At 26.8% G+C, this 21,757-nt stretch overlaps 12 protein-coding genes across 12 annotated transcripts; 7 read left to right on the plus strand and 5 right to left on the minus strand.

Annotated features, from left to right (window-relative positions):
* Positions 1–570: 570 nt before the first annotated feature.
* Positions 571–1,256, minus strand: ENU1_080640 (DNA-directed RNA polymerase II subunit, putative; the record flags this gene model as incomplete). Its single annotated transcript, XM_008858691.1, has 4 exons — positions 571–615; positions 671–967; positions 1,012–1,170; positions 1,215–1,256. 4 exons carry the CDS (start codon positions 1,254–1,256, stop codon positions 571–573), a joined length of 543 nt encoding a protein of 180 aa, XP_008856913.1.
* Positions 1,257–1,512: 256 nt separating this feature from the next.
* On the plus strand, positions 1,513–4,065 carry ENU1_080650 (hypothetical protein; the record flags this gene model as incomplete). Its single annotated transcript, XM_008858692.1, has 1 exon — positions 1,513–4,065. The coding sequence occupies one exon, from the start codon at positions 1,513–1,515 to the stop codon at positions 4,063–4,065; it is 2,553 nt and encodes an 850-aa protein (XP_008856914.1).
* Positions 4,066–4,143: 78 nt separating this feature from the next.
* On the minus strand, positions 4,144–5,364 carry ENU1_080660 (hypothetical protein; the record flags this gene model as incomplete). Its single annotated transcript, XM_008858693.1, has 1 exon — positions 4,144–5,364. One exon carries the CDS (start codon positions 5,362–5,364, stop codon positions 4,144–4,146), a length of 1,221 nt encoding a protein of 406 aa, XP_008856915.1.
* Positions 5,365–5,746: 382 nt separating this feature from the next.
* Positions 5,747–6,615, plus strand: ENU1_080670 (ELL complex EAP30 subunit, putative; the record flags this gene model as incomplete). Its single annotated transcript, XM_008858694.1, has 4 exons — positions 5,747–5,975; positions 6,026–6,194; positions 6,241–6,458; positions 6,518–6,615. The coding sequence occupies 4 exons, from the start codon at positions 5,747–5,749 to the stop codon at positions 6,613–6,615; spliced, it is 714 nt and encodes a 237-aa protein (XP_008856916.1).
* Positions 6,616–6,703: 88 nt separating this feature from the next.
* Positions 6,704–7,168, plus strand: ENU1_080680 (hypothetical protein; the record flags this gene model as incomplete). The annotated part of the gene is made up of 1 exon (XM_008858695.1): positions 6,704–7,168. One exon carries the CDS (start codon positions 6,704–6,706, stop codon positions 7,166–7,168), a length of 465 nt encoding a protein of 154 aa, XP_008856917.1.
* Positions 7,169–7,224: 56 nt separating this feature from the next.
* Positions 7,225–8,535, plus strand: ENU1_080690 (hypothetical protein; the record flags this gene model as incomplete). Its single annotated transcript, XM_008858696.1, has 1 exon — positions 7,225–8,535. One exon carries the CDS (start codon positions 7,225–7,227, stop codon positions 8,533–8,535), a length of 1,311 nt encoding a protein of 436 aa, XP_008856918.1.
* A 90-nt stretch (positions 8,536–8,625) lies between these two features.
* ENU1_080700 (ubiquitin carboxyl-terminal hydrolase domain containing protein) lies at positions 8,626–9,636 on the plus strand (the record flags this gene model as incomplete). The annotated part of the gene is made up of 1 exon (XM_008858697.1): positions 8,626–9,636. The coding sequence occupies one exon, from the start codon at positions 8,626–8,628 to the stop codon at positions 9,634–9,636; it is 1,011 nt and encodes a 336-aa protein (XP_008856919.1).
* Positions 9,637–9,673: 37 nt separating this feature from the next.
* ENU1_080710 (DEAD/DEAH box helicase, putative) lies at positions 9,674–15,088 on the minus strand (the record flags this gene model as incomplete). The annotated part of the gene is made up of 1 exon (XM_008858698.1): positions 9,674–15,088. The coding sequence occupies one exon, from the start codon at positions 15,086–15,088 to the stop codon at positions 9,674–9,676; it is 5,415 nt and encodes a 1,804-aa protein (XP_008856920.1).
* A 197-nt stretch (positions 15,089–15,285) lies between these two features.
* On the plus strand, positions 15,286–16,652 carry ENU1_080720 (pten 3-phosphoinositide phosphatase, putative; the record flags this gene model as incomplete). Its single annotated transcript, XM_008858699.1, has 2 exons — positions 15,286–15,459; positions 15,519–16,652. The coding sequence occupies 2 exons, from the start codon at positions 15,286–15,288 to the stop codon at positions 16,650–16,652; spliced, it is 1,308 nt and encodes a 435-aa protein (XP_008856921.1).
* Positions 16,653–16,691: 39 nt separating this feature from the next.
* ENU1_080730 (hypothetical protein) lies at positions 16,692–18,461 on the minus strand (the record flags this gene model as incomplete). The annotated part of the gene is made up of 1 exon (XM_008858700.1): positions 16,692–18,461. One exon carries the CDS (start codon positions 18,459–18,461, stop codon positions 16,692–16,694), a length of 1,770 nt encoding a protein of 589 aa, XP_008856922.1.
* A 22-nt stretch (positions 18,462–18,483) lies between these two features.
* Positions 18,484–19,963, plus strand: ENU1_080740 (hypothetical protein; the record flags this gene model as incomplete). Its single annotated transcript, XM_008858701.1, has 2 exons — positions 18,484–18,787; positions 18,912–19,963. 2 exons carry the CDS (start codon positions 18,484–18,486, stop codon positions 19,961–19,963), a joined length of 1,356 nt encoding a protein of 451 aa, XP_008856923.1.
* Positions 19,964–21,039: 1,076 nt separating this feature from the next.
* Positions 21,040–21,753, minus strand: ENU1_080750 (La ribonucleoprotein, putative; the record flags this gene model as incomplete). Its single annotated transcript, XM_008858702.1, has 1 exon — positions 21,040–21,753. The coding sequence occupies one exon, from the start codon at positions 21,751–21,753 to the stop codon at positions 21,055–21,057; it is 699 nt and encodes a 232-aa protein (XP_008856924.1). The 3' UTR covers positions 21,040–21,054.
* Positions 21,754–21,757: the final 4 nt, after the last annotated feature.

A 21,757-nucleotide genomic window follows, 5' to 3' on the forward strand; every position in this document is an offset into this window, starting at 1 on the left:
GTGGCATAACCTGCTACTTTTGGATTAGCAATGGCTACAGGTTGAAGTTTTGAAGTTTCTTCACTAGTTAATTTCTTTTCTTTTGCCTCTTTCTTTTCTTTTTTACTTTTTTCTTTTTTCTCTTTCTTTTCTTTCTTTTCTTCACTTGTTGTATGTTTAATTCGAGAGAATAAATCAAATAATCCTTTCTTTTGTTTCTTCACCTTCACCCCTTCTGCTTCACTCATCTCAAATTATTAGATGTTATTTTTTTCTTTTTGTTTTTTCCGTTTTTTAAAAGTCTCCTTATCACTGCTATTTTTATGCCCCAAGTTTTTGATTTTCTTTTTTATTTATTTTTTCTTAAAACTCCCGCTCTCTTCCTTCTTTCTTTCTTATCTCAAAAGTATTCACGGAAATTACCAAAAATAACATAATTGTTTAGTTTTTGTTATAAGTTTTTTTATTATTTAAAATAGTATTTATTTAAGTTTTATCCTTGGAACAACGAAACTGTTTTGATTATTTTTATGAATAACAGAATATAAAAACGGTATATAAAACATATATCACAAATAATTTGTTATTTTCTCAGTCATTAGATGAAAAAGATCTTTCAATAGTCCCTAAACATTTCTATAATATAATTAATATTTATTCTTATTAAAATATCATAAAATAAAAAACAAACTTTTCCATTGATGTTATAATCAACAACATCTGAACGGACACGGACATGACTACCTTTTCTTATTTGATATTGAGAAGCTCGATCTTTATCACGATAACAACCACTTTGTTCAACATATTCACAATCAGCTACTTTTGATGCTGTGACATGAATATTTTTCCATGACCCTACATCTACTGTAACACCTTCTTTATTAACACTAGAAATAATACCATCAACAACTTCTGATCGGATAATTTTTTGAACAATTGCTTCAAACTTTACTGAAAAGACAACATTCCCTGTTCCTTCTGCAATCTACTTTTTGAGTAATGACTATAAAAATAAAATGAATATCAAACTCTTATGGGTTTATGTTCTAAAACATTTAACACACAAATTACAATACACTCATAATCCTTATTATATCCTGTTGTTTCTGAAATATATTTGTCAAGATAGTCTTCAATACCTCCATTTAAGTGTTCAGGAGTAACTTGAATCGTGTATGATAAAATAAGCTAAAAAATAAATCAATGTTCAAATGAATTAAAACATTATAAACAAAAGATAAAGTAGAAAACCTTGAAGAACATGACTCAATCATTTTTAGATTTTTTCTTATTGTTTTTTAATTACTTTTTTTTGTTTTATATTTTTGTTATTATTATTTTTTTTTTCAAAATTAATTTTTTTGGATATCCATTTTTATTTAAAAAAAAATTTGATTTCAAGTTAAGACATAAAACAAATTTTAAAGAAATAATAAAAAAATAGAAGAATATAGTAAATAAAAATAGTTAAATACAAAAAAAGAATAGAAGAAAAATTATTGAACTAAAATTGTATAAGAAAAGGACAATATGGTAAAAGACGAGAAATTACTTCCAAGAGAACAAAGAGAAAGTATACAAAATCTTCGTAATAAAATTAAAGCACAATTTCAAGGAGAATTAGAAATACTTCATGCACAAAAATTCCTTGTTAAATTATATGATTTACAACAAAAAGAAATATCAGAAGAAAAGAAAAAAGCTAAAGGAAAAAAAAGAAATAAAATTAAACCACGTAAAAGACCTGCCCGTGTTATTTCAGAAACATCACCAGAAAATACAGAAATTGCTATTCGTGTACATGACTTACGTATTTTAGATAAAGATTATGATCCTTTACCTGTATTCCTTGTTAGAAGTACATATGGAAGTGAAACTGCTATGGTATATAAAAGATTTGATCAATTTGAAGAACTTCATTCTGAATTAAAGCCAAAAAATCTTGCTGCACAATTACCTACTAAAGCTGATGCATTTAAAGAAGATACAAGTGATTTATTAACTCAACTTACAAAATATATGTTAGTTATATTAAAAGAAAAAAGAATTGCTCATTCTAAAACGTTAAGAACATTCTTAGGTCATGCTACAGAAAAAGATGCATATTCAGATGTGTTTGATTGGGCAATGAAACGAATTAGTGCATTTACTCATAATATCGTTTATCATGATCCTGTTGAAGGGTTAACTAAATATATTGTAGTTGAAGTGTGTTATGAAGATGATTCAGTAAAACGACCTGATGCAAAAAATAAACAAGAATTCCTTGAATTTTTAAGAATTGTAATGAAAGCAACAGCAGAAGATATTAGTGAATTTTGGTTCCAAATACAAAAAGATTTTGAAGCAGTTGAATTATCATTAAATAACTTCTCTGATATGAAAATGTTATTAGATGAATATTGGGGATATATTCACACAGTTCAAAATGCTGCTAAAGATAGTATAAGTGAATATCTTAAAGAATTTCATGTTACAACTAATGTTGTATTAAAGGAAATGTTACCTTGTTTTAAATATTTATATGGTCATTTTGAAGGATTATTAGAGGTATGTCATTCATTACAACAAGAACTTGTTGATCCAAATTGTGCAGTTATTTCTGATGATGTTGAAACAGAATTATATGATATGAAAAGAATTATTAAAGATTGTCCACCATCTTTGTATGAACAAATGGGTGAAATTGCTGGTCATATTTCACCACCATTTACGAAGTTAAGATTATTTTTTACTTGTTTTGATCATATTATTGAAGGAATGACTGGCTTTTTCCAAGTAAGAAATATTGTTACAGTATTAAATGAAATGATGGCACGAAAAGTTGGAATGGTAAAAGATGAAGATATTAGTAAGAAAAGAATAGATACAATGGAAGATGAATTATATATTTTCCTATGGAGATTTGAAAGAGATGGTAAATTTGATGTATGGAGATGTTTTTATGAAATTGATAAAAAGATTACAGCAGAATATCAAGCATTATCTCCTGATGAAAAGATTCAATTAAAAGATTATTTTTATACATTAACTAATATGATTGTTTCAATATCTGATCATTGTTTATTAATGACTGATATTCTTCATAGAGGATTAAAAAAGTTTTGGTGGAAAGCTATGGACTATTTATCATTTAAAACATTAAATAAAAGAAAAAAAGAAATAAACATTCCTGAAGTTATTAAAGAATCATTTGAATTTGGAGTACAAAAAATGGTAAAACATTTAAGAAAAAATTTAATGAGTTGTATGGCTGATTGTATTGCAGAAATTTTTGCTAAAGCTGTTAGAGAAGAAATTATGGACCAATGTCAAGCAAGACAAACACATGTTGAAATTTCTGAACAATATATTAAAATTATGCCATTTGAAGTTATTGTATTAAATGCATATTTACATATGTTAAAAGATGAAATATATAATTGTGTTTTTAAGTGGATTCATTTCTTTGTAATGAAAGACGTAAAGGTAGTAAGAAGAAAAGAAAAAGAAGATGTTGTTGTTGTTGAAGAAGAAGTTGCTATTAAAAAGAAAAAAATAGAAGAACCAAAGAAAGAAGGATCTAAAGAAGAAACGAATCAAGCAAATAATAAAGAAAAATCAAGAATTAGTTTAGAACCAAATATTTCAGATGTTGATATGATTATTAAAGATGACAAAGAAGAGAAAAATGAAAATAACTTAGAAGGAGAAAAAGAGTCAGCAAAGAAAGAAGGTAATACGGAAGAAGAAGAAGAAAAGAAATCAATTAAAAGTAAAACATCAAAAACTGAAGTTATTAATGATGAAGATTTAACATTTGAATGTGAGTTAAGTAATGAAGAAAATACAAATGAAGAACAGGAAGAAGAAGAAGAAGAGGATGATAGCGAAGAAGAAGAGGACGAAAGTGATGTTGTTGAAGAGAAAAAAGAAAAGAAACCTGAAACTGAAGAAAAGAAACCTATTCAAAGTAAAGAAGCATATGGATTTTCTGATGTATCTTCTAAGTTAAATTTCTCAGATGTTATTAATGAATTAAACTTAGACTTAACAGAAACCACTGAATATTCATCAAGCTCTGATGATTTAGAATTGTTGTAATTCTTATTTGTTAAACACAAAAATTTGTTTAAAAAATAATAAAAAGAAAAAGATTTAATAAAAAGGAAGAATAAAAATTTAATTTGAATATAATAATGGTTCTTTTTCTTCTTCTTTTTTCTCTTCAATAGTAACTTCTTCATTTGAAGGATATTTAAATAATTTAGGAATCTTAATAACTCTTGTATATAATAAGAAACCTCCTGTAAGGAATATAAATCCAAATACTTCAATAAATGTAAACCATCCAACTTTCTCTCCAATGTCTGGGTCAACAACATAATACAAGAATACTGAACATATCCAAATAGTAATCATTCTCATTGGTTCCATAACATTTCTAACCATAGCATTAACGTAATCAGTAATCATCATACCTGTTACATTGAAAGCTAAAATTGAAAAAACGTAGGCAATAGTAATACAAATTAATGCAGCAGAATTACCTAACATAATGAAAGTATCTAAAGTATCTTCATATAATCCTTTTGGAATAAAATCTAATCCCATAATTGGCATCATAATAGAACAAATAATAAGTCCATACAGACCTTCAAGACCAACAATGAAACTAACAGGAGCTTTAATGTCATGAAGGAATTGTTCTTCAAGAATAGTTTGGAAAGCTTGAAGGAATTGGGCGATTAAAATAAGTGAAATACCAATAAGAGTAGCATACCATGGATATACTTTTGGTCCATCAGTGTTACTTGATGAATCACCTGAAGATGTCTCAACAACATCTGGTTGAGCTCCAGGACAGAAAGCAGCACTTCCAATTGCTGCAAGAGAAACAACAATAATAATAACACCAATTATTTCAAAAACATACATTTTATGTTTACGATAAAAAACAGCTAATATTGCAGTAAAAACAATAATACTTCCTCTCATCATTTGGAAAACACTAGATGGAACAACGATCAATCCAAAATTCATTAAATAAGTTGCTAAGAAATCACAAAAAGCAGGAATAAGCATTAATAAAAATCCTTTCCATGTCATTGACTCTTTTTCACTCTTTAAATCTTTTTTAAATAATGGGAGGATATGAAATTGAATAAAATAAAGAATTAAACAAAGAGTCATTCCTAAAAACATTGCCCAATTTAAAAACAACGGTTTAATAAAATAATGAACGTCATTATCTTTACCTTCTGCTTTTAATTGATAAGCAGTTTTTGATAAAATTGTTGTAGCTGTACCAGTAAGTAAAAAGACAACAATAATAGATGTCATAACTAAATACTTATTTACAAATGTATTAAATGCATTAGAAATTTTCTCTTTTGAAGACATATTATTTGGATTTAAAGTTAAAGTTTGTTTGTTATTTTAAACCCTGGAAGTTTGTACTATTTTATTCTTTTCTGATCATCGAATGTTGAACGATTAAATTAAAGAATAGATTAGAACTTTTTAGAATGTTATTTAAAAAGTGTTGAAAGTTTTTGAAAGAAAGGAATCTTTGATTAAAAACAAAGTATTTTAACGAAGAAGAAAGAAGAATACCCATTCAACAATTTCATTTTCTAATGATGTATTGTAAATAGCTTTAAAGAAGATTGAGGTAATGTTTATTAAATAAAGAAAGAATTTATAATACAAAAAGACTTAAAGAAAAGAAAGAACAAAGAAGAAACCAAGAACTAAAAATTAAAAATTAAAAAATAACACAATAATGTCAAAAAGAACAATTGATTTGTTATGTAGACAAAAAGAAAAGATGTCAATTAAAGGGAAAGAGTTTTGTTTAGTTAATCAAGAAGAACGAGAAAGACAGACTAATCTTTTTAAACATAAATTAGAAGAATTTTTACAAAAAAATAAATATGAAATTACAAATGATGTTGATATTCAAAATATGTTATATATATTATGTAGAAAAATGGGGGTTGAACCATTAACAAGTTTGATATTAAAATAAATATAAAAGAATGTAAAACACTTAATATGTTAGCTGAAAAAAGTTATGTTAATATTTTTTTTGGAAGTAATGTTTTTTATAATGAACTTACTGTCCAAATTATAGAAGAGTGTTATAAATCAAGAGAATCAAATGGTGGAATTATTGAAATAAATAAATTATGTGAATTAATTAATAAAAAAAGAAAATCAATAATTAGGCAGTTTGTTCATTATTATTAATTAATAACTTATTTAATAACATCATAGAAATGATATCTTTAAGGCAGTTAATCAAGCAAAATGTCTAGGAGAAGGATTAAAAGTTGTTACTATTTATCAACAAAGTTATGTTATTAGTGTTCCATTTGAATTAGCTGATGACCAACAAGTTGTTTTAACTTTATTAGATAAAAAGCCATATTTTTTAGAAGATGAATTGCTTATTATTGGATGGTCAAAAGAACGAGTCAAAGGAACATTAGTTTGTTTGAAATTAGTTTCTTCAATCATTGTTTTTTTTTCACTTACTCATTAAAAAAGATAGGGTTATTAAACTTAGGAATGTTGTGGGTTGATGATCAATTCTCATTAGATGGTAAAACAACAAGAGCATATTGGACATCACTAGATAACTTATTTTAAATTCACTTTATTAAGTTTACGTTAAATTTTTTTATTACATTATTGGTATTGATTTTGAACTAATTATTTCTTTTGTCATTTATTAATAATGAAACCATTAAATAATACGCTTAGATCTTCTAGAGTAAATAACACTGATTCTTATCAATTAGAATTAGAGTATTTAAGTCAAAAAATATTTGAACGATATTACCCATTAATGCTCATTGATGATGATGAAAATCAAACATTGAATAGATTGGTAAATAATACTGACATTAATTTATCATATAAAATACTTAAATTATGTATTGAAGATGGCATATTAATTAATAAATCATCTCCTGCTATTCTTGCTGAACAAAGAAAATTCCAGTCAATAAAAAGATTCATTGAACAACTTCCTGAAGATCCTCTTGTTGAACAATCAAAAACACTTCATCAATTAATTGATAAAACAAATGAGGTTTTAGACAAATATTATAATGAACTTAATTTATCAAAATCAACTACATCAAATGATTTAGTGCTTTATTCTTTAATAACAAAAAAATATCAAGGAGTATTAAATTGAATAACAATAATTTTTCATTGTTTCCAAAAAACACTCTGAACTAAAAAAGAAGATAAATGGCAACACTTCGTGAAACCCCAAATATTACTTCATTATGTTCACAACGAAGAGAAGAACTTATGAAAATGAGAATGAAAAGAAGAAATGAGTTACTTAAAAGAAATGTTAATAATAATCAATTTGAACAACTTGAAACTTTAATATTACAAAGTGACAACCCTATCTTACTTCTTACACAAAATACTTCTGTTATTAATCAAGCTATTATGGCTATTAATAAAGATAACTTTCAAGAACAATTAATTGCTTTGAGATTACTTTATACAATCGTTTCATTACAAATTGAACAATGCCTTATTTTAGTTCAAAGTTCATTTCCTTTTTTAGTCTTTCTTCTTCAATCACCTTCTAATGAAATCGTTGCAATAACATCAAAAATAGTTTCTCTTATTTGTCAAACATCCACACAGTTTAAAGAAAGGTTTAATTCACAAGGGATCATCCCAATTATTCTTGAGAAACTTTCAAAAGGATTTAACGAAATTCTAACATCAATTTCACTTATCCAATTACTTTCTACATTAACTTTATCAAATCCTATTGGTGTTAAATTATTACTAAATTCTCAGGTTCCTCAAGCATTAATGCAATTTCTTCCTACAACAAATAATACTAAATTCATTTCATCATCATTATTATTAATATCTTTAATATCATCTGACCAACAATTCATTTCTATTTGTATAAATCAAATGGCATTTCTTCAATATCTTGCCGTAATCTTAACTACATCAATTCAGCCAACTATTATTGCTCCAACACTAACAATTATTGGGAATTTCTTCACTATTAGTACTCCTTCTCAATTAGCTCCATTTCTTACTCCAAATGTTATTGATGGATTAATTCGAATAGTGCAAAGGGATAATGTTTTAATGAGTGATGCAGTTTGGGTATTAGGTAACCTTGTTAGTGCAACAAATTTCGAAGTTGTAAGTAAAGTTGTTCAAAGTGGATGTCTTCCATTATTATTTGGACTTTTTGATAATACTGATGATGACCAACTAATTAGTTCATTATTTGTTACAATATCAAATATTATGGCATCAGATAATAATGGAAGTCATCCATTTATTAAGTGTTGTTTAGAACTAGGAATATTAGAATATTTGATTGACTATTTAAAAGATAACCAAACAAATGAATTTATTATGTTATGTTGTGATATTCTAAAATTCTTATTTGACACAGTACCTGATTTATATCAACGACTCAAAAGAATTAATGCAATTGAATTATTAACTGATCTTGCACCTCAACATATCCAAATTCGATATTTATTGGATCAAATCCAATGGAGACAATGATTGATTGATTAATTTTTATGTTTTTCTTTTTTTTTATAACTCTTTCTTTTTTATTTTATTAAAATTTATAACTCAAAAAGTTCATTTATAATGTCACAATCTGTAAAACCTAAATCATTGAATTTAAAGAAAGCATACCCATTGTTTGGCATTAAAAATTTTAGGTCAACATGTTTTGCTAATAGTGTATTCCAGGTATTATGTTCTTTACCACCTTTTGTTGAATATTTAAAAGAAGTAAATCCTACAGATGATATGAAATATACAAAAGCAATGAAAGAGATGTTTAACTTATTTCTTCAATGTAATAAAGTTGGAATTCAAAAAGAAATTATTGATCCACCTCCATCAATGAAGGAGATTATTATGAAATTACAAACAGAAAGTGGTCAATATCAAATGGATGCAACAGAATTTTATACTACTTTAATTAATTGTTTACATACTGAATGTAAAAATAAAATATCTGAAGGAGAAGAAGCACAACAAGATGATGATGGATGGGAAGAAGTTGGAAAAAAATCCAAAAAGATTCAATTAAGAAGTGAAAAAACTGATGGAACAAGTGTAATTTCTGATTATTTTAGAGGAAGTATGAGGTCATTGACTATAACTATTGATGAAATGAAAAAAAAACACAACCAAGCCGTTTTACAAGAGTTTTATGTTTTATCATTACCAATTCAGTCTAAACAAAATTGTGTTAGTTGTGTTAGTCAAGCTATTAATTTAGCTTTCTCAAAAAGAAAAATTGATAACACACATTTTCAACAATTGTTTATTGAAGAAGCACCAAAATTATTAGTATTACAATTAAACCGTTTTATTTATGATCGTGTGAAATTAGATGTTGTTAAATTAGTAGATCACATCAATTATACTGAATCTCTTCAATTAAAAACAAATAAAGGAAATGTAAATTATAGACTTATAAGTATTATTGAACATCGTGGAAATCAAATAAGAAGAGGACATTATGTATGTTATGTTAGAAGAGGGGAGAAATGGTATTTTTGTAATGATGAAAATATTCAACTCATTGAACAAAAAGATATTTATGATAAGATGGCATATGTTTTAATTTATTCGTCTTTAAATTAAATAAACCTTTTTTAATTTTAATTCTAAATAAATTGAATTAGACAAATGTAATTGGAAGATCATATTGTTGATCTAAACCAATATAACAATCAGATAATAATAAAACTTTATATGTAAATTCACCTGGGAATAAAGGACATACACACATTAAAGATATTGTACTATTTTTCTTTAAACTAATTCGTTTCATTGCAGCTAATCCTCCATCAGGTTTAATAATAATTAAATACCAACCTTCTTGTTTAGTTTTTGGGAATCTTGGTAAGAAGGCATAATTCAAATTATCATTAATTCTCTTTAATGAAATAGTTATATCAAATACTTTATCATCAAGATGAATATTATTTATTGGTTTAATAAAGACATTTATCCTTGGGAATTTACTTATTTGAAGTAATAAATGTTTAATTTGTTTACCATACATTCCAGCTTTTCTAGCAATTCGTTCAATTTTTTCTTTAGGTGCAACTAATAATTGAGGCAAACAAATGATACCTTCATTCTCAAATTGTTTTATTGCTTTTTGATGTACTCCAATTAATGTTAAAAATGGGGATTCATCAATCCATCTTCCACTTCCAACCATTTGAAGTATTTCTATTGAACGAACAACAACTTCTGTCCATCCTTTTTCAGCTACACTATCAATAAAAGCTTGAAGAATACGAATACATTGGTCTAAGACACTTTTTGTATCTAATACAAAATCAACAATAGGTAATGTGTTTTCTCCAAAATAAGCACTAAGTAGTAAAAATACTTTTGTATGTGGATCATCATATGATTGTCTTAAATTACCATATTTAACTTTCTTTGCTAAAGTTTTACAATGAATATCATCTTCATGTCGTACTGGATGATTATTATATTCTGCTGCATCTGATATAATTTGTAATATTTGAGCATGACTTAAATCTTTCTTCATTCTAGTAGCAAACATTTTAATAGTTCTATAACTAATATAATACATAGTTGATAATTTTCCATTTGTAGTTGTTTCAACATCATTTTCATCCATTTCAATACATTTAGCATTAACCAATTCATTTAATGCATCTTTAACTTTAGAAACAAGGAATTTACCAATTTGTTCTTTTCCATCATACCCATAATAATTAGGATTCTTTAATAGTCTTCTAAAATAATATGTAAATGTTAAAAATTTTACAGCTTCTTTTACATTTGTAACATTACCAACAGCAATTTCTGCATTCAGTTGATCAGCCATAACTGTTTCAAAATAACTTTCTAATGGGAATGGTTCAAATAAGAATTTTCTCAAAAAATCTTTTTTAGGTTCATATGTTAAAATAACAGCTACTCCTTCATTATCATATTGTGGTCTTCCTGCTCTTCCCATCATTTGAAGAACATCTGTTAATGGCATATCAACAAATTGGTGCTTTTTACCATCAAAATATTCTGTTCCTTTTATAATTACAAGGTGTGCTGGTAAATTAACACCCCAAGCTAATGTAGCTGTAGTAATTAATATTTGAATTTTATTAGATTTAAACAACTTTTCTGTAATTTCTCTATCATGATCATTTAAACCAGCATGGTGCATACCAATTCCATATAACAAACATTCTTTTAATATACCATCAGTAATACTTTTAGTAATTTCGTTCATCTCTTCAAATGGCATATGAAGGAATTTTTGAGGATTTCCATCATTAAAACAAAACTTTACTAAGTCTTGTGCAGTAAGTCGGGTTTGTCTTCTTGAAGAAACAAATATCATTACTGGTTTATCTGGTGAATGTAATCTAATAGCTTGATAACATGGTTTATTCATTGTTGCCATTCTTGGACAATATGCTTTTGTAGGAAATCCATCAATGTGTGCAATTAATGGAACTGGACGAAGTGATGAATGGAAATTAAACACAGAATCTTTATCTACTCCTATCCAACTCATCATGTCATCAACATTTGCAATAGCAGTAGTTAATGCACAAATTCGAGTTTGAATACCTAATTTTTTATTTATTTGTTTAGTTCTAGTAACAATTGCCTCAATAACTGGTCCTCTTTCTTCTCCAAGTAAATGAACTTCATCCAAAATTATTAAACCTACCTTTTGTACATAACTTTTCTTTGTCCATAATCTAGTAATACCATCCCACTTTTCTGGTGTTGTTAAAATAATGTCTGCCTTTGCAATTGCAGCACTATCTGGTGTAAAGTCACCAGTTAATTCTACAATATTCTTTCCCAGTGTTTTCAATTTATCTTTCCAATCACTCAATTTTTCTTTTACTAATGCTTTCATTGGTGCAATATATACCACTTTTTTATCTGGAGTGTCTCTAAAAATTTTTAACATACAAAGTTCAGCTGCAACAGTTTTTCCTGAACCAGTTGGTGCTCCAACAATAACATTCTTATTTGTATTAAAACAAATAAAGAAGAATTGTGTTTGGGGTGGATTAAAATAATGGAAATTAAAGAACGTTTGATATTGTTTTAATGCTGTTGTTGGTAAAGGATGTAATCGTAAGAGTTTTGTCATATAAGACTCATCTGTCGGTAAGGTACTTTCATCAAATTGAACAGGGAAGTTAGAAATACAAGCAAAATATTTATCTGAAACTACATCAACCATATATTGAATACCAGAAACAACTGGAACAGTAGCAATAATTTCAATAGGAATACCAGTACCATTATAATCATCAAGTTTTTTCTCTGAAAGATTAAAACTTTCAAAATAAAACAATTGGTTATAGCTATTGTCACTTATAAATAACCAGAAATTTTCTACTGTTCCTAAATCATTTCCCCATCTAAATGCTGGATGAATATGAACTTTCATTTGTAATACTGTTGATGTTAATGGAACACATGTAGTTTCTAATACAAGATATGGATATTCATGAGCTTGTCTTATAATATCAGTTGCATATTGTGGATAATCAATAAATTCAGTTTTGTCCATTTCACAAATAGTATCAATATCAAGTTTTCGTTGTTGTAATTTAAGTAATACTGGAACAGGAAGAGTTTTAAATTGAAACAATGGATGAACCGTATCCCAATTTTGTTGGTCTATCATCTTTGCTATTTCTAATAAATTCATTGCTTCACGTGCCAATCCTCTAATGCATGCTAATTCAAATAAAGCACGAGTAACTCTTGAAGCATTTTGATTTGCATATAAAGTTTCAGACATTAAAGTATAATTAGTTAATGTGATATGAGATAAACTTGCTTGAATAAGAATATTTGCTTTATTACAAGCCAAGTCATTTGTCGATGGTAATTGCCATCTAACAGAATTACCAAGGGTTTCCATTTCTTGTTTTTCTTCTTCTCTCATTTTTTGTAATTGCTTTAACTCATTTGATGAACAAATAAGATCAAGTAATTGTGGCATTTGCATTCCTTCATGTAATTTCTCGGAAAACGTATACATTGATTCAACTGTAACATAATAATGAGATGCAATTCTTCCAAGTAATGTTGGTGAAAATGTTATAGTTTCATCATTAATAGTTATCATTTGAAGTTTCTCTAATGAGTTGGCAGCACCTCCAATTAATGAATTAAGATCATCAGATGTTATACCTCCAGGGCTCTGTTTTAAACAAACATATAAATAAGTATATTGGAACCATTGTAATGCTTCCTCTAAATTAGTAACAGTTCCAGAGACTATTTCTGCATTTAAATGGTCAGCTAGTCCATTCATTAATGTTGATTTAATTTTACCCATATTACCAAGAATAGCCATATATTTTTTTAATCCTTCTTTATCAGTAATAATAATACCTGCACCTTCATTATCATATTGTGGTCTTCCTGCTCTTCCAAACATTTGAAGAACATCTAAGATTGAAATTTTATCAGAACATCCTTTATCACTATTAAATACTTCAGTTCCTCTAATAATAACAGTATGGGCTGGTAAATTAACTCCCCATGCTAATGTAGCAGTTGAAATAAGAACCTTTAAAGAACCGTTTCTAAATGCATCTTCAATAAATGTTCTATCTGACCTAAACATTCCAGCATTATGCACACCAATTCCCATTTCTAATAACTCTTTAATATCTTTCCCTTGTAATTTTTTTATTCTTGTGGCAAATTCTCTACCTTTATTTCCCGTAAAATATTCTGTAGTTCCTTTTTCTTTCATTCTTCTTATAAACCGTTGTGCAGTTAATACTGTTTCTCTTCTTGTGTGAACAAATACAATAACTTGTTTTCCTCTTTTTACTACAATTTCTGCTTCATCATAAGCCAAGTCAGTAGCATGATGAGTGAATTGGTGACCTTTATTTTCTTTTTCATCTTCAGGTAAAACAATAAACTTAGTAGACATTGGAACTGCTCTATAACTCATATCAAAATGAAATATATTTTCTGGTTTAGCTCTAATAAATTCTCCTACATCTTGATAATTTGGTAATGTAGCTGATAATCCTACAACACGAATTGGTCTTTGTTGACTTTCAACCATTCTCAATGTTCTTGCAACAATTGTTTCAATAACAGCCCCTCTGTCTTCATCCAATAAATGTACTTCATCAACAATAAGTAACTGAATATCATTTACAAATTCTGCATCTTGTTTTCGTGTCAAGACATCAAATTTTTCTGGTGTAGCTACGATAACATGTGTACTTGCAATAACTGCTTTTGGAATATTAGTATCACCAGTTACTTCTTCAACTCTCATTTTGAAACAACCTAAATGTTTTTTAAAAGTTGTTGTCATTTCTGTAGCAAGTGCTTTTAATGGAGAAATATAAACAATTTTTAAATGTTCCATATCATGTTGATGCATTTTAACTTCTCTTAGCATACATAACAATGCTGTTAATGTTTTACCACATCCAGTTGGCGCACAAACTAACATATTTTCTCCACTATTATAAGCAGTCTCATATACTTTACTTTGTACATAATTTAAATGAGTATAATTTAACATAGCAGGTCTAGTATAATCATCTAAAATATTTTTAACTTCTAATCGTTCTGTATTAAGACTTCTAGCAGAAGGAACAGCAGGAATATATAATTCATATCTATCAGGAAGATTTCTTTCAATAGCATTTTTGGGGATAACAGGTTTATTTATCTGTTTTGGTGGGGTATACGAAATTTGGTCAGTAGGTTTGGGTGTCTTTTGTCGTTTTGTTTGCGTTGATTGATTGATTATTTGATGACTTAAAATGGCTGGTAAGTTCTGAATAATACCAGATATAAATTCAAAGGAGTCATCACCATACACTTCAAATAATGACATTTGTAGTGCCATTTCATCAGGACTCATCTCAACTAATGATTCAATACTTATTTCTAATTCTTCATTTGACAATCCTAATCGTTCTCTTAATGTACTGGAATAAGGTGAATTTTTAATATAGTTATGAAGCCAAGTTTCTCCTTCTTGTTGTTGTTGAGGAGAAGGAGTTGGGTTTGGTCTTTTTCGTTGTCTTGGCATAATTGATAGGGTAAATCTAGTTTTCTGATGTTTTATTTCATAATTGTTATGCCTCAATCTTTTTTTCATTTTTGTAATATAAAAAATGTGCTATTCATTTTTTTATGTTATTTAACCAAAAGTAAAAAAAATGATAAAATGAATTATTCAATCATAAAAATAAATTAAAAAAATAAAAACAAATTAAAAAAAAACAAATGCTAAACTTGGTCAAAAGACAAGTGTCTCAAGATAAACGAAGATTCCAAGAAGATGGATTTGATTTAGATCTCACATACATTGAACCTAGAATTATTGCCATGGGATATCCTGCTGAAGGCATTGAATCATATTATAGAAATAATATGGTAGATGTTGCTATGTTACTCAATGTTTGTACTTCATTTTAATAAAGTGGACTTACATTTAATAGAAATATTTATTAGTTTAGCAAAAACATTTAGGACATTATCGTGTATATAATTTGACAGAAAATCCATATGACCCTACACCATTCCACAATAACGTAAAATGGTTTCCTTTTCCTGACCATCATAACCCATCATTAATTGTGCTTTGTCATATTGTTGATGATATGTATAAATATTATACTGAAGATCCTGCAAATGTTGTTGTAGTTCATTGTCTTGCAGGAAGAGGAAGAACAGGAACTGTTATTACTTCATTTTTACAGTACATTAAATTATGTGCTACTCCACAAGATGCATTGGATCATTTTGCTTCTATTCGTTCAATGAAAAATAAAGGAGTTTCAATGCCAGCTCAAATTCGATATGTTAATTACTTTGGAGAATTGCTATCAAAACAAATTTATTTTGTTCAAACAACTTATCTTCTACAAACACTTTCTATTGGACCATTACCTGATCAAGGAACAAATAATGTATCATATGAACTAGACATTTCTAGCATTGATCAATATTACAAACCATTTATTTGTATTCAACCATTAATATCCTCTTCACCTAGTTATTCTTGTATATTTTCAGAGTTAACAAATAATATTCAAGCATCATTTAACCCACCAATTCCTTTAGCAGGAGATATAAATATTAGAGTTCGTTTAATTAATTCTAATCCTAGTTATGGTCATACCATTGTTGCACGTGCGTCTTTTCATACATATTTTATTGATGGTAATACACTTTCTTTTGACTCTAAAACACTTGACATAAGAAATCCATTTAAATCAAAAGTGTCAAATACCATTCAACTTAATTTAACATTTTCTGGTTCAACTGTTCCAGTTCCATTACCACAACCAGAACTTATTTTCTTACAACAATTCTATGAACAATATACTTCTTCGTCTCAAAAGAAACAAAAACCTACGTTTGTTATTGGATGTAGATCAAAACCAAATTCTGTTGAAGTTTCTAAATCACCTCAATCTGACTCTTCACCAAGTCTTGTAACATCAACCTCTCCTTTATCTCAAAGTAATGATTCTTCTGAATTAAAAATTCGTTTAGCACCACAAAGAAGATCACCATTATCTCCATCAACATCTTTCAATCAACCAAAGAAATCATCAAATGCTGTTACATCAAAACTTTTTAAATGATTGTGTATCTCCTCAAATAAAAATTCAATTAAATGTTATTCAATCTTTGATTTTGTTTTCTAAACAATCACATTCTTTTTTCATTTCCACTATTTTGTCAACTATTACATCAAAAGATGATGTACTACTTAAACCAACAATATCAGCTATTTTAGATATTCTTTCATTAATTTCTTCAACTGACATTTTTAATTTTTGATTATTTTCTTCTTCTTTAATAAGACATTCTTCTTCTTTTTGGAGTTGATGTTGTTTTAATTCATTTTCTCGTTGAAGTAATTGAATTTGTTCTTTCATTTTAATTTTCTCTTCAGGTTCTCGTTCAAGAATAGGACTAGTTTTTATAATTTCTTCAATTTCTTGAAGAGCTTGAACTTTTGGATTAATCACCTCTTCTTCTTCTTCTTCTGATTCATTAGGTGAAGAAATTATTGGAGTTAAAACTTTATTATCAGAATTAATTTGTTTTAATTCTTCTTCTACTCTTTTTTGAACTTCTTCTTCGTTTATTTCAGTAACTTCTTTTCCTTCAACTCTATTAAGTAAAACTTCAAATTTATTAGCAGTTTTTTGTCTATCATACAAAACATCTTTTTGAGTTTTTTGAATATGGTGTTGAAAGTTATCATCAAAACCAATTAAATCTTTGTTAGGATTATCATTATTAATCCCTGTAAATTCAAGTTCTTTTCTTCTCATTTCAATGTCATGATTTTGTTCATTAAATCTATCATTAATAGCTTTACGTTTGTTTAAAGCAATTTTTACATCTTTTTCTGCTTTTTCAACTTCTTTTGTTATTTGTTTATCTTCGTTCTTTAATTCATCAATTTTCTTTTTCATTTGCTCAATAAATATTTTCTTCTCTTCTATAACTTTTTCATTTTTTTGAAACTCTTGTTGCATAACAGTAGTTTCTTCTTCTATTGAGACTTTTTCTGTTTGAAGTTGTTCAATTAACTTATTATTATTTTTTCTTTCATTTTCTAATGCAGTACGTATTTGGTTAAGTTCTTCATTAAATTCTTTTTGAATTTGTTTTTGTTCTTCTTGAAATTCATCAATTTCTCTCTGAAGTTGTCTAATATCTCCTCTAATTTCTTCTTCTTGATTTTTTAATTGATTAATTACATTATTTTTATCTTCTAATTCTGTCTCTTTATGTTCCATAGTTTGTTGTATTGTTTTACTATCTGCTTTTATTTTGTTAATTTCTTCATTTAATGAATTTTCTTGTTCTAACAATGTATTAATTTTTCCTTGTAAATTAAGTTTTTTTGTATACAAAGCAATGAAAGTATCTTGTAACCTACAAATTTTTGAATCAACTTTACCAAGTTTGTATGTGTGTTTATGATAATCTTCATCTTTTGCATTAACAATGTCTGCTTTTTGTTTAATTTCTTGAGTTTGAATATGTACTTCTTTTAATTGTTGTTCTAGTTTTGGGTTATGGTCTTGTTCATACTTTAAAGCACGATAGCTTTTGATAAGTTTTGTTTGAGCTTTTTTAAGTTTTATATCATCTTCATCTGAATTAATCGCACTCATTCTTTCTCGAATATAACTCGTTATTCTTTTATCCAATTGATCAATAGCATAATAATTTTCTAATATTTCTTTTTCTACAACCACGATTTTCTCTACTATGCTCTCCTTTTCAACCATTTTTCTCTTTTTTTTCTTTTTCTTTTGAAGATCTTTTAGAGATTTCACTTTACCCTTCTCTTTTTTCGTATTTTTCTTTTCACTTTTTTCCTTTTTTTCTCTTTTCATTTTTTCAGAATCTTTTTCCATAAAAATAATCATCTTAAAATTTTATATTCAAAATATGTTTAAAGGTTGCTGCATTGCTGGATGCAAAAACCAAGGTGAATTTCCTTTATCTAAAATTCAAGGGACAGTAAAAATTAAAAAAGAGCTCATTAACACAATTCCACGTGAATGGAAAATTTGTAAAAATGATTTTGATAATATGTTGAAACAAATGGAATGTTGCATTGAACATTGTGACAAAATGGCATGTCCATTAGAAGTATCACCATCGAAATTAAGTCAAGTAAACTTAAAAAATGATTGTTGTCATCATCAATTATGTACTTTCCATGCAACTAAATATTCAGATATAATAACACGTTTGTTTTTGTTAAAAGTTGGCATTAGAAAATTTAATCTTCTGATTTTTATTGTGCCTTCATTAATGTATTTTTAACTATGAGGAAAATTCTTTTTTTAGAGAATCATATTAACCATTTTTAGCAACTCCTATTAAAAGAGAAGTCCAAACAACTGACGTACAACTACCTCAACAAAAGAAACAAGCTGAAGACGAAGATACTATCACTGAATCTAATCAACATAATAGTGATACTGATACTTCAACTGAAACAAGAGATGATGGTGACAATAATCCTACAACTGGAGAAGAAAAAAATGAAAAAATAAAAAATGAAAAATCCATTACTGTTCCAGCTGAACCAAATCAATCAACTTTTATGGAAACAGAAAAAAATAATAATTATGGTAAAGAAACATCTCTTAGAAGAGAAGGAGGAGAAGAACAAAAAACTGAAGCTTCTAAGAGTTATCCTCAAGAATCTAAAGAAGAAAATAAAACATTAGTTGAAGGTTCTATTGTTAATGATGAAAATAAAATAAAAGAAGATATTGTTGGTGCTTCTTGTGAAGATATAAAAAACTCTGAAAACCCACAAATAAATTTAGAAGCTCATGAAGAAGAAGTTAATAAAGAAGAGCACCAATGTTGTATTGATAATTGTAATGCAATTGTTGAAAATGAAATTCCTATATTACAACCACTTCATGTTTATGTTTGTCAAAATCATTTAGATGAAATTATTAAATTGTGGAGAGTTTCATTATTGCAACATCAAGTAGTTCTAAATGATGAATGTCTTGAATTATTAAAAAAAGGAACTAGAGAAAATATATATAACCCATTATATAATTATACTAATCCAATGCAAAACGATGTAAAATGTGCACTATGTTGTGGTTTTTATAAAAAAGAAGAAACATATAATTGTTCATTTTGTCCATTTACTTTTTGTGTTGAATGTTATAAACATTTATGTCTTACATTAGGAACACCTCAACAATTTATTTCTAATAAAGCTCGTTGGAAATGTTTTGTTTGTTCTTGTTGTGAACCAGCAGCAATGAATAGAAATGTTTTCATTAAAAAACAATTAGCGTTATTAACACCTATTATTGAAGCTAGGATAAGTGATGGGTGTGTTATTGGAAAATCTGCTGATGAATTAAAAGAGTTTGTTGACAGCATCAAATAATTTCTTTTGTTCTTGAAAAGGTAATAGAATGTGGTTTTCAATTATTCAATTTTTTTGTTAAACTAAAATTACTTTTTTTTTTAATAAAAAATTGAATGGTTATTTAAAAAATTCATTTGAAGTATTTTTTTAAGGCATTTCTTATCAGAAGCAGAGTTATTGTTTTAATTTATCTTACCTTTAATTAAATTTAAAATATTTCCAATTATTTAAAAAAAAATAATACATTAATGAATTTTTAAATTATAAAAAAGCTATTATTTAATAACGATTATTAATTTATTGTTTTTTGAAATGTTTATTAAATAGATTAAAGAATTAAATATAGGTTTATTTCATCAAAGTTATTGAACAAAAATCATCACAAGATACTTTTTTAAAAAATAGTCTTTTGTTAATAGAGTCAGTTATTTATTAATTCTTATCAGACTAAATTTTTTTTCTTATTGTCATTATTGGTAATGATAAGTCTTTTAATTGTTTAAAAATAATAATAGTAAATATGAATTGAAGTATATTAAATAAGAGCTAGTTAGTTGGTTATTCAATTATAAAAAAGCATTTCATTGATAATCATTTATCTAATATGAGTAAAGAATATGTTTAAAATAAGTCTTTTGTTATGAAACGAATAAAAAACAATTTTTTATTGTTTCATAAAGTAAAAGAAAACTTGGTTAATGTCTTTAACTAAAAATTCTATTCCATATTTCTTATCTTTTTTTTATTGTGACTCAATAAAAAATAATGAGTGTAAGGCAGTTATTTGATGTTATTATTCTTATTTACTAATTTTTTAGTTGAAAATAAGATTAAAATAACTTTTGCAGTTGTTAAAAAAAAAGCAATTCCTTATTTACAATTCGTAAAGAAAGTTTTTTTAAATGAGGTTCATTTTGTGTTTTATAGTCAAGAGAATAATATCTTAATAAAGCAATTTTACTATGAATGGAGTTGATATATTTATCCTTTGGTTTTATTTTTTTTTTATGTTTGAAAAACAATTTTTGAAAATATTAATGTTTTTTGATTAATTTTATTTTTATTAATAAAAAAAAACATAAAATAATATTTTGTTATTGAAGTTTAGTTTATAGATTTCTTTTTCTTTGATAAAGAACAGAAAGATATTCATCTGGAGAGATATATTGTATTGATAAATCTTTTAGTTTTTGAATTTTCTGTATTTTGCCTTTTGGTATTTCAAATACAAAACTTCCATCTTTTTCATCTTCAATACCTTTTACAGTTGTTATTTTTTCCTTCCCACGAAATAGTCTTATCCATAAAGTATGTGTTTTCCATTTGGTAACAATAACTTCTTTTTCTTTAACCATAACCTTTTCCATCTCTTTTAATTTATTAACTGTGGCTTCATTTTTAAATAAAACTTCTATAGTTCCTTTGAATGTTAAAGTTGTTGGAATATATTTGATTTTGATTTGGTCAACCTCCCCAAATTCTGACAAACATGCTTTGATTTCTTCTTCATTCAATGAGCATGGAATCCATTTTATTTTTAATCCTCTTTTTTCTAACTGAGCAATAGGTTGTAAATTTTTTCTTCCAATTAATTGGTGATCTTCTGAAAGACGAAGGATATTAGATTGTTTTAATTCTTCACAAATTTCTGGTGTTGTTTTATGGAATCGTTTAATCATTTTAAATCCTTCAATAACTGATAAAGGAACCATTCCATCAGCGTTCATTTTTGATTGGAGGTAAAGGTCAGTGGAAAGGTTTATATCAGAGAAGTAGAATTCTATTTGTTGTATAAGAGAACGGCTCATAACA

The sequence above is a fragment of the Entamoeba nuttalli genome (assembly GCF_000257125.1).
Source record: "Entamoeba nuttalli P19 unplaced genomic scaffold asmbl_3772, whole genome shotgun sequence".
NCBI classification, from domain to species: domain Eukaryota; phylum Evosea; order Mastigamoebida; family Endamoebidae; genus Entamoeba; species Entamoeba nuttalli.